Source organism: Micrasema longulum, unplaced genomic scaffold (assembly GCF_059751315.1).
Source record: "Micrasema longulum isolate JH-2025_06_02 unplaced genomic scaffold, ASM5975131v1 h1tg002054l, whole genome shotgun sequence".
NCBI lineage: Eukaryota > Metazoa > Arthropoda > Insecta > Trichoptera > Brachycentridae > Micrasema > Micrasema longulum.
Window position 1 is genome coordinate 14,595 of NW_028279221.1, and position 17,116 is coordinate 31,710.

The window sequence follows — 17,116 nt, forward strand, 5'->3', positions numbered from 1 at the left end:
AGGGCTGACAACCAGAAATGGAGCAGGGCTGGTCATATGGCTAGAACCACAGACTCTAGATTGACGAAAAAAGTCCTGGAATGGCGACCCAGAACAGGTAGAAGAAGTGTCGGCAGGCCTCAGACAAGGTGGTCTGATGACATAAGACGAGTTGCAGGAAGTTGTTGGATGCGGTTGGCTCAGGGTAGGGAGATATGGAGACTAAAGGGGGAGGCCTATGTTCACCATTGGACAAGAGACGGTTGATGATGATGTATCTCCAATCTCACTTAAAAGCAATATGTCTACGTCGGTAATGGTAAATCCTTTTTTATTCAGTTATTATTAAAACAATGCTAACCAATGATTACAAGAATTGAATTAGGGTCATTTACTTATTAAGATAAGAGAGAAATCGTTTTTACCCTCTCCTGTAAAATTAGGTGAGTGTGGGTTGAGAAATATTGCACTACAACAGTCGATATAATGATTAATTAAAAAAATAAATTGAGTTTACTTTAATTCATGGATAAGTAATATTGAAGATTAAGTTCTAATTTCTAAACTGTAGCTAACTTAATACCCAATAGTCATAGAATGGTTTTCCTACATTTGGGCTCCTCTATAGCTTGGCGCATTATTACTCTGAGACTTTATTGGTGTTAACATGTATTGATGAGAAATAAATGGTCTTTTTTTATTTGAGTATTTCTGTATATTACGTATTATTTTTCACCGTTTGTAAACAAAATAAATAAATAATAAATACCCTCAATTTTAAATCAGAAAATACAATATGTAACTAAAGCTTAGTTACAATGTAAGTTTATGTATAAAATTGTAAAGCACCCTTGAGGTGATTTTTCACAAAAATGGCGCTATGTATATAAATTGCCAAATACTATTATTATTATTATTACTAAGCGAGGTCTGAATGCAAAAGTGATATGGCGTTCTATCCTCTCTGCCTTTCCCTATGGGAAAACTGCAGATTTTTTTAGCATTAGGCTAGATTTAAAATGGTAAATTTATGTTATCAAGAAATACTATTTTTGAAAATATTGAATTACATATATGTACAATTATGACGAAAAACAAAATGAAAAATTTTGAAATGGTATTAGAAGTAACAAAGAATTAATATATATTTTTAATATCTGCACTTGAGCTTAAGCTTAAACTAGAAAATCAAAAGCAATAATTTGAAAAATATTGCTCTACATACAAAAAATAAAAATAACACTCTTATGATTTACGTAAATGTTTAGATTTCTGGGCCATTTCCAGTCAGTTGGAAATTAGCCGGAAAATGGGAATCAAGTTGTGGTAGAGCAGGGTTTCAACCTTGGACTGATCGACTAGTCCGTGACACTACCATAGGGTCACAATTTGATTGTTGATGAAGAAAAGCATTACATTGAAAAACAAAATAAATGAAAATGGATTTTCAAAGAATTTTAGGGTTCATTTTTAAAAATATTTTTAAAGAATGATACTTGATAGTATAAAAAAACCTAGTGTCCAGGGGAATGACGAATACAGTTCTGCATGTGAAATAGAACCAGAATCCTAATGTTTTCAATGCGATGTAAAAATCAAGGTAAAAATCCTGAATAAGGAAATCGAGTAGAGGTAAGTTCGCCTCGTTGTGCAGTGGCTACTAATCATGAGGTCGAGGGTTAAATTCAAGGTAAGAATGATCAGCTCACCTTCATCCAACAGATGATCGAAATACACATCTGGTTTACTGATTCTGTGTCCAATTCACCACTGGGCATGGAGAGGGGGATGATGACGGTAAAAAAACCACATTGTGTTCTTCTTATTGTCATCATCCCATTTGACTACAAAGATTTCGGGTTCGATTCCTGACATGAAATCTTTTTTTATGTGGTATTTTTATCGGCAATTTTTCTTTCGCACTCTAACCGTAAGCCCGATCATCTAACCTTCATGTAACAAAAAATAAAAGATATGCGCCAATCGGAGGACACATGCAGGGCCCTATGCACCACTAGGCGCATACAATGATGATGATATTTTTCAAGTAAGGCCTAATGTAATGACAAAAAAATACATAAATCCAAATCATACAAAAAAAACCTCTACACACTTAAAACATTTCATTTCAATCATAAAAAAATATGTCATCACCCTAACTTGTAAAACTCGTAAATCCACAAATGGTCAACAATAATATTTTGGCAATTTCAGTTAGGACGTCAAATAATCTATATGTGTGTAAAACTTCTATATACGTAAAGAGTTACATTTTATTTTTATTATAGAAAAAAAACTTAGCTACTGAAATCTCCAAAATATGTTAAGAATAGTATAAAAACTGTAAATGTTGTAAACAATTCACCAGTCTTGAAGATGCCTACTTAGGCGAAAGCGCTCGTTGGTCAAAATAATAAAAAGTAAAACTAAACCAAGAAGTTTCATTGATAAGTTTATTTATAATTTTATGATAATCATTAACTATGGAGTTTATCAAGAAATATCAACAAAAAACATCAATATTATTAACTACTGAAGTAAAAACTGTTTTTACCTTAGAGTAATAACCTAATAGTCACCCATATGGAGAAAACCATTCTATGATTATTATATCTATGCAATAGAGCTTAAGGGATCCCAAGAGAATTATTATTGAGGGTTTTACTCTCCCCTGAAAAAAAGTAAGTTGAGGATTCACGAGTTTTACAAGTAAGCCTGACGATAGACGATTTACATATTAATCAATGGATTTTAGCAAAATACGAGCGATACAATAAATTGAGATAATTTTGTTCTGGATCAGTGAATAATTTTCAAATTTAAAAATTCACTCGTTTTAAAATTGGAATACCCTTTCCTTCGTTTGTTTTCTCAGCTGCAACTCTTTGTTTTCTTTTTTTAGTAAAATCTTTTTCTCGTTTTCTCCTGGTGCTTTTGATAAAATATAATTCCGATGACTACGCACGCTATTAACGCTATGGATCCCACAAGCAACAGAAGGAATATTTGGAAACCGGACATGGAAGATGGCTTCGTGTCTTCAACGTGGTCTCTTGGAGGCTCGAAGAGAGTCGCCGATGGGAGAATATGAGATCTGTCACCTTGGTTGAGAACCTGGAATATTAAAAAAAAAAAAAAAAATGTCATACATATAAAAGGAATATTTCAAATTAATTCATTGATAGATAGTGCGGCGAGATATGCGGAAGGTTCTGGCGATGAAAACCACGTTGCATCAAATGTGCGTACACAGGTGCATCTATTGTCTGAGAGTGGTAGTAAATCATCGTAACAAAACCTACATATTTTTTAACTAAATAAATTAACGATGTAATGAACAATAATTTAATATTGATATTCCAGGGCTTTAAGCTGGCTTCATTCATCTTTCAAATCATATGCGACTTCCGTAAATTGACGAGTGACAGCATTCTTGAACCACACATGCGACAAAAGTCGAGTGAAACCAGTTAACTTTATCTTAAGTGCCCTGAAGCACTCGACATTGACAGCCGAGTGTGACATCGTACCTTCAGCCATAAAACTTTTCTGTTCTATTCTTAGAGATAGGTTAAAAATTGTATAAGATTTAAATTTTATGTACTGCACCTACTGATGAACTGCAGATATGCAATTCAGTAGGATGTATACAAATACTCCCTAGTGGGTAAAATCCTGTACTTGTCTTATTGAAAAAATTGCTACCTAACAATAACTTACATCATGAGGCTCTTCCAATTCATACATCTTGATAGACAATATATCGTGGTTGTCACTCAAGTCTCCTGTAGTGGCCGACACCCCTAAGTAATAGCCGGTAGGCAGGAACACTCCTTGAACTGCGAAGCATTCTTTCCACGAGTTTTTACCTTCAAAATCTGTCGACACTGTAATCAAATGTTTAAAAATTTTAATTCCGACAAATGAGCGAGTTCAGTGCTATGGAAAATCGGATATAAAAATGCGGTAAAAAAAAAGAGCATTTAACTGTAGGGTGAAGTTTCTCGAGGTATCAAGAGGTCGAAGCTGTACGAGGCAATGGTTTAATTGGGGATTCCTAAAAAGATAAATCGATTTACAAAGATGACAATGTCTAAAATATAATGCTCGGTGAAGGTACAAAACAGCAAATCAGATCCATTCCAGACGTTCAACGGTCTAAGGCAAGGTGATGCACTGGCATGCCTGTTGTTTAATATTGCTCTTATAAAATCCATACGAGATGCAGGAGTAGAAACAACAGGCCTATGCAGATGACCTAGACTTAATCTCCAGAACTATCCCGGGATTAAGAGATGATTTCTTAAAGCTAGAGATGGCTGCAAGTGACATGGGTCTTAAAATAAATACATCTAAGACTAAACATATGTTAGCAAGAAAGTCACAAATAAATTACGAACAACAGGCAATTGACCTTGGGTCACACCACATAGACAATGTCAACTCCTTTAAAGATTTATGTACTGAAATGACTAAAGATAACAATTATAGTACCGAGATTAGAGCACGGCTATCAGCAGCAAATATATGTTATTATGGCTTGTTTAAACATCTGGGATCCCAATTGCTCACTAAAATAACTAAGACCATTATTTACAAAGCTCTCCCAAGACCGGTCATTGCATATTGTGCCGAATGCTGGGTTATGACCAAAAGAGATGAAAACATGGTATTAGTATTTGAAAGAAAAATATTAAGGAAGATATTTGGTGATGTCAACCAAAACGGAGTGTGGGGGAGACGGTTTAATCATGAATTAGAAGCACTGTACGGCGAACCCAACATTGCACAATTCATAAAAATAAGATTACAATGGTCGGGCCATGTGCACAGAATGAATGATAACCGTACCCTAAATTTTTTTCTTTATACCACTCCGGAAGGCAGACCAGCAGAGGCAGACCAAAATTAAGATTTATTTTATTTATTTATGTATGTATTTCACAGTTTTAAAATGTACAGAGTTTCTTTGTTTCAGGTCCCGACTAGCTAGGAAATTCCAGTGTTTAGGAAGGACTTTCTTTTTTACATGTGTTTTTTTATTTTATTTCATTAAATGATGCTTAATAAATTTAAAGAATAATAATAACATTAGAAAAAATCAATATAAATATAAATTAGAAAACATACAAATTGAATCATAAAAATAAATTAGCCATTAATAGTAAAGAAATGAGACGTAATTATTATAAATTAGAAAACATACCGATAACAATAAAAATTGAAGCATAAATACACATTATAAAATATATCATTAGTAATAAAGAAATTAAACAAAAATATAAATTGGAAAACATACTGATAATAATAAAAATTGAAGCATAAATATAAATTTGAAAATATATAGTTAATAATTAAAAATTGAAGAACAAAAATAAATTACAGAATATACCATTTATGATTGGAAAATTAAAGATACGTGAAAATACTAGTATTAAAAAGAAAAATAAAACATATGTAAATGAATAAACATAAAAAGTAAAAATAAAATATACATAAAAACAATAAGGAGATATTTGGCAATTAAAAGCAACACAATTTTTAGTCATGTAAATAATTACAGGATATAAAAAGGTCTACCCCTTATCCACTTGCTCACCTTCTTCTTATAAACATCGTAACTGACGGACGCCTTTATGTCAGGGTCCAACATGTTAAAAAACCTAGGGCCCAATACTGCAAAATGCCTCTGAAAAAAGGCAGTTCTACTTAGAGGTACCCCAAAGTTTATGCTCATTGCATATCTTGTTTTAATATTTTGTTATGTACTATTTTTTATTGAAGACCGGAACGACCAGAAGATGGCTGGATAATGTGGAAAGTGACATTAGAGCAATTGGCCTGACGAACTGGAGAAGAGCCGCGGGGTGCAGGGAGGAATGGAGACAGATTCTGGAGGAGGCCAGGGCCCACAACGGGCTGTAGTGCCACTGATGATGCTGAAGTTTCCCGAAAATGTATAAATTGAACTTTGAACTGGACTTTTGAAATAAACCATTGAACTTAAATAAATTTTTACAATTCACTTTCTAATGATCTAAAAAATATACACAACATGTACATACTTAAAAAACACCTAAATAATAACAGTTCTCACAGCCCGTGTGACGAGTGATATGTGATGTTATTTAATTGAATTTTTTTATTTAAACTATTGTGTTATTATATATAATATCCCCTCGTACCAGCAATTTTGCTGATTGGGAATATATCATACGAATAAAATATGTAATAAAATGTGATGTAATAATAATAACTTATTTATTGAAGTCACTGAAATTTAAATCACATTTTAATTGCAGAAGAACTCCGTTTATCCGAACTTCAGCCATCCAGATTGCCAAATATCTGTAAGAAAAGTAAAGGAAACAAAATTCTTCGTCAAAGCAATTAGCTTTGATGTTACATGTTTAGGTAAGTTTTTAATGTGATTCCAATTGGCTATATTATTTTGAAAGCAATAAAAAAGCGATTTTGGAGTAAATTTTGCACAATCTTTCAAAACATTGCTTTAATTTCATGGTTAATCAAACTATCCGATTTCTGCATATCCGTATAACGTCTGGCACTCACTAATCCCGTATTTGGAGTTTTATTGTACCCTTTTTTTAAAAATAAGTAAATGACGTTAATCACAATAAACTAAATGATTAATTTCTAGAAAACAAATAACATGGTTTTGTCATAACTGGTATACAAAAATTAGTGAAAGGAAAAACAAGACAGCGGAATTTGGATATTAGAATCGCGGATAATGTCATCAAACTTTGCCTAATGTATTAACAGGCGTTGCCTGTGAATTGGTTCAGCCGGAAAAATCTCACCCGTATGATAAAGGTTTCAGTTTTTTTTTTTCTTTTATTATTTATACTTTTACATTGTTTGTATTCTATTTTTTTATACAGAATAATGTTCCCTTACTGGGGTGTCCCGTGCCGAGGGAAACATTTTACAAAATGTGAAACATGCCTTAAATTAGTTATTTAACAAAGTTAACATAATAATAATAATAAAAATACGTAATTAATCTAATCAACCTAATTATCATTAACATAATAAACAATATAAACTAAAATAATCATAACAAACATAACCAATTTATACAGACCAATAGAACAAATTTCATAAACAGTACACACATTTTACCTATTTGGCTTGATCCACTCATCGATCTGTGCGCAACCCACCTCCACTATCCATTTCTTAATAGCAATTTTATATTGAGAGTACTTACTAATTGTCCTAATGGATAATGGAAGTAGATTGTATACTTTAACCGAGTAGTAGGCCAATCCTCTTTGACCGAAGGTTGTATTATTTATTTATTTTTTGCAGCATCAGGGTGGAGTATCTAGTAACTCTTGTATTTGTAACGGAAGGTGGAGAATAATTTTTACGTGCGTATAGTAACAGAGTTTTTACATAAATTTAAGATTTTCGAATATACCGAGGAAGCTAGTTCTGATTGGGACTCTTAAGATAATTTTTATTGAAGCTTTTTGTGCAATTATTATTTGTTTGATCAGTGTGTCATTTGCACATGGAAAAAAGGCAACAGATGGAAGAGTTGAGGAAATGTAGATGTTTAAACATAGGCAGAATGGTGAGTGTTAGACAGTGTGTAAAGTGGCCACTTAAACCAGCAAATGACAGGTCATAAGCCCTGTAAATGCCTAGACCCTCTCAAAAATGTATTCCCTCTCTGTTGCAACAAATTTAGATCTAAATACTCTCAAGGGAGAAAATCCAGCCTGTCTGCAAACATTTGGACATACTCAAAACATTGTTAAAATAATGATGAATTATTCTGGGAAATATTATTGTTAACGCATCGGTCAAGTCACTACATTGATTTTACCAATGTTTAAAAAAAAACGAAAGCACTTTAAAATACTTACCAGTAAGAACATCATTCTCGTACTTAACAGATAAATGTGTATCTTGGTCCAAATTACGGAATCTGGCTTCGCAGCCAGCCAGCTGAGTATGAGTACCGTCCCTATCATGGTCATAGTGAAGAGTTCCATTGTTCACCATCGCAGAAATGTATGGGTGTTGGTGCTGAAATATTAAACAAACATATTAATTTTATTAATAGGCATAATCCCCCAGTCTACACACGTGCGTTTCCAGAAATTCTCCAGCAGCCTAGTGGACCACATGGTGACGATATCTACCTACTGTCTACAAAAGATTCTCTTCGGACATCTATCTCCCTTTGTTAACCATGGAGTTGATACAGTGCTTTATTTATTTAGTTTTTTATTGCTTAGTTCTTGGCATGAACACTTGACAAACTTACTACTATGCTCTATTTTTTATAAATTTATTGACATCATTCTAACTTTGCTAGAATTCCACTCGTCCATGCGCTTTGTAGCTGCACGATGATTGGTTATCTAGCTTTTATATACCAACTTAAAAATACCTAAATTTTATAAATGGGGTCTAGAATTCCAATCGTCTATGCGCTTTGTAGCTGCACAATGATTGGTTATCTAGCTTTTATATACCAACTTAAAAATACCTAAATTTTATAAATGGGGTCTAGAATTCCAATCGTCTATGCGCTTAGTAGCTGCAAGACGTGTTGTAATCTTACTCATTTTTATTATTCATATTATTTTTATTTATTTTTTTAGTATCATTAATACACTAAATTTATTTGTCAATTTTTAAAATGTGTAAATGGGGGCTAAATTTCTAACTGTCTATGCGCTCTGTAGCTGCAAGACGTCCTGTAATCTAGCTCCTATCTGTTATAATTTTTTATTGATCTTAATTGAAAACGAGGAACTAGAATCCCAACCGTCCATGCGCTCTGTAGCTGCAAGACGTACTGGGATATTTATTAATTGTACAGCGCCCTTGAGGTGATTTTCACAAAAATGGCGCTATATAAATTATCCAACTATAGATATATATAAACCCAAATCCGCATCTGGTGGTGCACCGGGCACTGCATTGGAAAAATACACGCACTGTATATCGATCATGTGTTACAGGACGGTAAGGTGATCAGTCTTACACTTCAGGTGCCAATCCAGGGACAGTGAAATATTGCAGTGTAAAACCACCTTATAAATGAATATTTAGTGTTGATCCTCGCAGGAATCGAGCCCAGGACCTCAACCACAACCACTACCCCACGAGGTGGACTTTTCTCCATTTGATTTTTACTACGAATTGGCCGAGGCTGTTATTACTGAGTTACACAGTATATCTGTGGCTTGTGGTTTATTACTATGATTGTATGATTTTTTTCCATTGAAGTGGTATTTTTTGGTCTCTTGAAAAATGAGAATTGTGTCTTATAATTGATGGCATTGTAAAATCTAGGAAATGTGTGAAAATTGAACCTTTCCCTTACTGTCCTAAAAACATCCGCGCGTTACGGTGCTGTGTAGGCACTACACATGCAGAAAATGAGAGATTTTAAATCGTAAAAGTGTAATATTCATCGGCAATTACTTCAATTACTTATAGTTTGACATAAATTTGTTTTCTTATTTAAAGTTTCTTTAAAGATTCCTCTCATTGTTTCTTTTAATCCCTTAAAATATGTATGTGTATATATATGTTTTTCCTTTTTAAAAAAATGATATTATTTTATTTTATTTTTACATCTAAGCATGTTTTTCATTCTTTATTTTAATTCTTAACTTTTAATTTTTAAACAACCTCTATTTATCAACAAATTACAACAGGGATGGAGAATACCTTAAATAAGGGAATATGGAAGTCAAGGCATTTACAGGGCTTATGACCTGTCATTGGCTGGTTTAATGGCCACTTTACACACTGTGTAACATTCACCATTTTGCCTATGTTTGAACATCCATATTTCTTCAATTCTTCCATCTGTTGATTTTAGTGAAGTTAAAGAGCTGAAACCTTTATTGTTGTGAAGAGATTCATCTGACTGAATTATTTCACATACTAGGTAACGTCTGAAAACAATCTTCTTGGACCAGTTGGTTTCATTACAATATTTGAGTTTGTCCAAATGTTCATAAATAAAAGACTGGATTTCACCCCCTCGGGGGTCATTAAGATTAACAAATTACAACAGGGATGGAGAATACCTTAAATAAGGGAATATGGAAGTCAAGGCATTTTGTCTATGAGCATTTAGACAAACTCAAATATTGTAACTTCTATTTATGTTTATTTTCCTTCTCTTTTTTGTACTTTAATTAATAACCTTACATATAATTATTATATAATATGGAAACTTCACTGGTCCATTAGAGTTAAGTTTAACTGTGTAAAATATAAAACAATGTAACTGCATTGTATGTTAGTTGAAGTCAAAAGTGATGATATTTTTAATCTAATTGCTAAAAACATGTAAAAAAAACATTAACTCATGCTCTCAGTGCGTGCAAAGGAACCGCCCCCAACGAAAGCCGGGCAGCTACTGACGCATCTAACGCAACCTGACCGGCGTCTAGGAGTACAAGAAACTTTGCTGTTCGTGCAAGTGACGCATAAAAATTGGCTCTCTCGCTCCCAAATATACCGGTATTATCGAGAGTGAGACGTTAAGAGTGTGCAAGACAGTTATATATTAGGATTACTCTTTTACTATGAACGCAAGATGCGACACATTGGTAAACTTTCTATTGTATTGGTGATATCTCCGATTTTTGACACAACGCTTTTTATGTTCCCAATAAGCATTAATTTGTTAGTAAAAATAACATTTTTACCGCTACGTAAATGTATAACGAAGGAATACCGAAAATCTCAACCTATCATTTATTATATTTGTGGAGATATTAAAGTTATTAGATGCAATGTGTACTAGATTTGTGAAGATCAAGTGACGAAATTTAACTTTTTATTATAAAACAATTTCTGTATGATATAGTGCTACCTATTTATGTTCATTTAAAAATACAAATGATACCTTTTTTCCTGTATCACGTAAAATTACTCGAATATCAAAAGTAATACACAAGTTTATCTGACATCTTAATCAAAGTGAAATAATAACAAGTAGAAATTTTAGGCGGGAAACGTGCGTATAGTAATAACAAACAAAATTAAAAAGAAGCGGATATATTCCTTGGTACCTACACTCTACACTACGCAAACAGATGCGTTTCTACTATCATCTCCCAGGGAACAGCCAAATGTGAACCAAGTGTTTTTACAGCTATTTACTAGGAAAAATACAATAGATCCTGTTTACTGCATACCAAAATAAAATAGGGACGAGTTTTAGTTTGGGTATCGTCTATTGTCTTCTTAACCTTAATAATAAGTTAAGGAATGCTATCTTTGTTTACTTTTTTATATTTTACTTTTTGTGCTGTTACATGTTCACTTAATTGCCATACTTACTAGTTCTTTGCTCAATGTATTATTATTGCGTTTCTTAAAATAATTTTTTATTATTAACTTTTTAAAATCATTCTTATGTTGTTGAAATTCCATTTGTCGATGCGTTTTGAAGCTGCAAGACTTTTTGTGATGTTAGCTATCATATTATGTAAATGTTATCAACTATCAAATATCTAAATTTAGAAAATGGGGTCTAGAATTTCAACCGTCCATGCACTCAGTAGCTGCAAGACTTGTTATCTAAATTCTAATTTTATAAATTTGCTTTTTATTTCGTTTTTTAAAATATCACTTAAACTCTAAACTTCATTGTCAAATAAAAAAAAAAATTAAAAAAATGTAAATAGGGGCTAGATTTCTTATTGTCCATGCGCTCTGTAGCTGCAAGACGTTCTGTTATCTAGCTCATATATATCATAATTGGAGACGAGGAACTAGAATCCCAACCGTCCATGCGCTCCGTAGCTGCAAGACGTGTTGGGATATTTATTTATTGTACAGCGCCCTTGAGGTGATTTTCACAAAAATGACGCTATATAAATTATCCAAACATTATTATTATTATTATTATCACCGGAAGGGAGAGAATGATGATCTTACATTGTGTTTTCCATTGTGGTTACTGTAGGTGTCTAGGATGATGGCCAGTCCAACGAAGAAATCCACATTGCCAAACACCGGTCCCACTTGCATTCTATCTCTCGCGTACCACACTGCCATACCATCCCCGAAAAGGTCTTTCCCTTTGCCGTGGACTTTAAATTGTATCTGCACCTCCCAGTTCCTAGACATGCATGGCTGAAAACAGAATTACAAACATAATTTAACCATTTAAAAATGTATTGCTTAAAATATAATACCACGACCGGTTATATAGTTTTCACGACATTAAATATTGTATTTGTCATGCGCGGTCTGTCGATATAACAAAATATAGCCAATAAATTAATGTTTACAATATATTCAATAAATTGATTATAGATGTAGTACCTTATAAGTTAATAATTTGAAAATACTTGGTACACTTCCACTCATTTGTTTGACCAGTTAGCGCTTTCACCCTTTAATGGGTATCTTCAGACTGGTGAATATTACACAGAGTAAGAATAATTTATATAAAACTAAATATTATCTTAAGTGTAGGTACATTTAAAAAATATGTTGAAAGAGATACAATATGCAAAAAGAAATATTATCAGTCATAATACCTAACATATAATTTTCAATTTTTTAATTTTGTTTATTCATATATATGTACATTACAAAATGGAATATCTTAATTCATACATATAGGAATAATTAAAATAATAAGGTAAAATTAGTTATATTTAAAAATAACACATAATTATACATAATATCCAGAGAATAATATGTTAAAAAAGTAAGAGAATCTTGTAACGAAAACTCCCTTAGAGACATGAAAAATATCAATGTCCAAAGTAATATTGTTCAACATAAAGATAGCTCTTCCAACAGGCATAACCATTGGCAAATATAAATGACTCTTAAGAAATAATACAATAATAAGTTCACAAGGGAGTCCTGGTCCCGTCCCTGATGTATGGGAGCGAAGTATGGACTTGGAAAAACAGGGATGAAAGTAGGCTGAATGCTGTCGAAATGCGATCTCTCAGGCGAATGTGTGGTAAAACTATGTACGATAGATGCACAAATGTTGAGATCCGTACATTATGTAAGGCTGAGACAAGCATTATCGACAAAATCAAGAAAGGAGCTCTGCGCTGGTTTGGACATGTAGAACGAATGGACAGCGAGAGAACGGCTGAGAATATTTACAATGCGAATGTTGATGGATGCAGAAATAGAGGAAGACCGAGAAAGACATGGCATGACCAAATCCAACAAATACTTAAAGATGGACATGTCAAAAGTCGGAATAATCGGTGCGCGTGCATGAGAAGATGTATGAATGTAGAGGAAGCGAGATCTGTATGCAAAGATAGAGTGTTGTGGCGTTCTATCCTCTCTGCCTACCCTTACGGAGAGAAGGCGTGATGGTTTGTGGCGGCCTCCGTGGTGTAGTGGTCAAGACGCTTGACTCACGCACGGAAGGTTCCGGGTTCGATTCCCGGTGAGAACACAAAAAATTAAAACTGTGATTTTTCTCAAGCCTGGGTGCTCTGTGATGTAATTCACCACTGTAATTAGGCCTCCTGGCCTGTTGTGGTGCAAAAAAAAAAATGTAAAAAAAAAATGTAAAGAAATGTTTGTTTGTAATTCAGTGAATAAGCGCAATAGACTGCGGAGTCATAAAGGCAGAGAGTATCTTGTCATAGACGCCCTTCAGTTCTGTCTGCTTTTGACATGACCAGACTTAAGATTTTGATTTATCATGCCACGTCTTCCTTGGTCGTCCTCGTCTCGCATTACCATTCATTTTCGCTGTATATCCTTATTTTACCATTTTTTCGTCGTCTATTCATTCTACATAACAAAAACCATCCCAGGAGCTCAATCACAGATGGCTATCGACATGCTAAAAAACGTGCTAAGTATTTGAGCGATCACCACGAACAATCATGAACACGCTGAACTTATCGCGGTCGCGTTGCAAAACGCCATAGATAAGTTCCGTATCCGTAGTCCGTGGTCAAACGTCAAATCAAAAAAGTCAACACGCGTGTAATCTCGTGCCGGTTTGTTATTTCGTTTTCAAGTTACAAACAATTACTATGGCGACTGCTTTTCTTAACATTTGGCTTGCCGACCGCCGGCTAAATGCAATACGGCACTCGAGAAAAATTGAAAGAAGGCGTGTGCGAGATTCAACCAATCCTCTTGAACTGACCGAAGTTGAATTTCGTTTTGCAACGCGACCGCGATAACTTCAGCGTGTTCATGATTGTTCGTGGTGATCGCTCAAATACTTAGCACGTTTTTTAGCATGTCGATAGCCATCTGTGATTGAGCTCCAAAGGGCCTTTCCTTAATCTTATCAATTATACGTGACTCAGATTTACACTCTCGCCTGATTTCATCATTCGTAACCCTGTCATACATTGATTTCCCACACATTCGTCGAAGAGATTGCATTTCAACCGCGATCACTCGGCTTTCATCCTTCCTCTGCCAGTTCCATGTTTCGCTTCCATATATAAGTGTTGGGACTAAAACTCCGCTGTGCACTGCCAGTTTAGCTTCGATTGACATATTTTTATTAGCAATTACTGTGCTTAGCGCGCCATTCATTTTGCTGCCCGCATTCACTCTCCTTCCATCTCTTGAAAACATGGTTCCCAGATTCACAAATTCTTCTACTTGTCCGAGACATTCGTTGTTTACATTTATTACGCAGTCAGTAACCTCACTTCCCCTTTCGAATACCATCACTTCTGACTTACTTTCGTTCATCGCCAATTCGCTCTCCAGGCATACATCATACATTCCAGATACTATTTGTTGCAAATCCTCGTTGCTGCTTGCTAACAGAACTGCATCCTCAGCATACAACAAGCAGCTTACTGAAAAATTACAAATTTTTGCTCCAATACCCATACATTTTATCTCTTTCATACAGTTGTTTATATATAGATTAAACAACCATGGTGACATTACACATCCCTGTTTCACACTTTTTGAGATCGTAAACCAAGATGTGAATCCCCCATTAACTCCTAAACACGCTACTCAACTATCGAAAATTGTCAGTCATAAGATAATACTGATAATTTGAGCAAATAAAAATATCATTATTCTAGTCGATATTGTACTAACAATAACGTCAAATAAATGACTTATTTCTAAACAAATTATTTATTTAGCTATCTCAGAACAGGTCACTTTACTTTAAATATTTTTACATAAATAAATAGATTTAAAAAAAATAAAACGCAAAGAATTTACAAGAAATAACCTTCAATCCATCAAAAAATGAATGCTGAATTTGTTGGAGTAAAAAAAATTTGGAAAATATTTAATACATTTTTTACGTAAAAAATCAAAGAAACAAGCGTTGATCTTGAAGTAAAAGCTAGTCTATCGTTCATGGTAAAGTTGCTAATGATGTTTACAAGGAAATATCTATGAATAATGACTTACCACTGAATTCCAAATTGCGCCGCTTTTTGACTGCTCATCTGGCGTTAATCTAACTTGTTTGGGAGTCACCATTGTGCTTCCAACTAGATCCCAAAATGGGATAGTTAACCCAGTACCTTTAAACAGGCGAAATCGTATATTAGCAGATAAAAAAACACTTGACAAAAAAAGCCTAAATTACACCTTGTAATCAGAAAACACATAACCTTACCTTGATACGGTTTTATAAGAGAATGTTCTCGTTTTTGATAGTCCTTCGTATTCCATTGCGCTTCAATTCCGATAATGGATACTACTAAAGTGATATATTTAATAACGTTTTTACTAAAATTGAACATTTTGACAGCTAGACCACTAATTACAAAACACACGTCCTTTAGATAATTTTACAAATTTCTGGAATGCAAGAAGGCATCAGAAGAGTTTGAAAATCAGTTTAGCCAATTTAATTTAATTCGATCAAAACATAACTTCGCGTCTATTGGTAAAGCAGATTGAGTAATGGTAATGCAGAGATCTGCATTAAAGAAGTTCACCTACTGGTTAACAGATGACGGTATACTAAACAAATTTATATAATTATTGTTACATTATTGCTTATTTATAAGCAAAATAGAAAGATTTTCTATATTTTGTTAAATTAATTCTAAGTCGCCGCAATCAATAAACAATATAATTTCCTCAATACCCAAGTATAAAATAAAAAATAACTCTATTTGTCATTAAACGACTTTAATACAGAAAACTATGCTATTTACAATCTTGCGAGAATTAATTATTAAAAGGCATTTCATTGGCCAATGTGCGCATTTATCTTAGGTGCGCTTATTTCAAATTGTACGCTTATGTAAATTTAATGAAATTAAGATTTTTTATGTAAATATTTTTTAATTTGTGAAAAGCTTATTATTAAATTGACGACTTTGATCACAAATAAGTTGATAATGAAATAAAAAAACAATAAGAATGTAGGAAAATGCATAAATAAATATTTCAATCAAACAATTCGGAATTCACAAATTAAAAAGTTTTTCAAAATGCGAGCGATATTTTGTCTCGCAAACATTGCAAAAATGCAGGAACAGTAGAACTCCAATTATCCGAACTCCGACCATACAAATAGCTTATTATCCGAATCGCATTCAGAATTTCAGAAAAAACGTACTGCGATTGATTTAGGTATATAACTAGAGTGAGCACGAGCGTTCGAAATATGGTCCCTCAACCTGCAGCCAATTGTCATGTCCCCGGCTACTTTTGAACTTTTGTCTCCTCGCAATTACTAAAATCTATATGTACGCTAAGATACTGCACAAATCGACCTGGAAAAGCGATAGTATAACCTTTCACCGGTAAGTAATGTTCTTATCTCATTCAATACTTGTTTAAATAGCCATTTTAATGTCAAAAAACGTCTAATTCATATGTTACCAGTACTGATTATTTGTGATTTATTTTCTGTCTCTGTCCTGTTCAGTTAGTAGGGCAAATAGTGAAACGACAAACAATGGTGACGCGTATGCAGAAGAGAGCGACAAACTGAATATAATTTACAGTAGACCGATGTAAACAGAACGTCCTTTTTACTGTACTACGTGTTTTGCTTGCCAAAGTCGACGTGATATGAAGTGAGGATATTTGCTCCCTCCGCTGGTTATTCACTTTCCTTTGGGGACGACTTTTTAGCTCGGAGTGTCATCTTTATATGTTATATCTCAATGTTGCGATT

General features: G+C 33.7%; 1 protein-coding gene across 1 annotated transcript; it reads right to left on the reverse strand.

Annotated features, from left to right (window-relative positions):
* Window positions 1-1,888: 1,888 nt before the first annotated feature.
* Window positions 1,889-15,809, reverse strand: LOC148273174 (vesicular integral-membrane protein VIP36). Its single transcript, XM_088239060.1, has 6 exons — window positions 15,599-15,809; window positions 15,388-15,503; window positions 11,929-12,126; window positions 7,878-8,040; window positions 3,700-3,866; window positions 1,889-3,093 (listed from the first exon to the last, which is right to left on the reverse strand). Exons 1-6 carry the CDS (start codon window positions 15,723-15,725, stop codon window positions 2,878-2,880), a joined length of 987 nt encoding a protein of 328 aa, XP_088095186.1. The 5' UTR covers window positions 15,726-15,809; the 3' UTR covers window positions 1,889-2,877.
* Window positions 15,810-17,116: the final 1,307 nt, after the last annotated feature.

Coding starts and splice junctions, on each gene's coding strand:
- LOC148273174 (XM_088239060.1), bottom strand. CDS start 15,725: ATGTTCAATTTTAGTAAAAACGTTATTAAATATATCACTTTAGTAGTA. Junction 15,504..15,598: donor TCTTATAAAACCGTATCAAG/GTAAGGTTATGT, acceptor GCCTGTTTAAAG/GTACTGGGTTAACTATCCCA. Junction 3,867..7,877: donor CGAGAATGATGTTCTTACTG/GTAAGTATTTTA, acceptor ATTTGATTACAG/TGTCGACAGATTTTGAAGGT.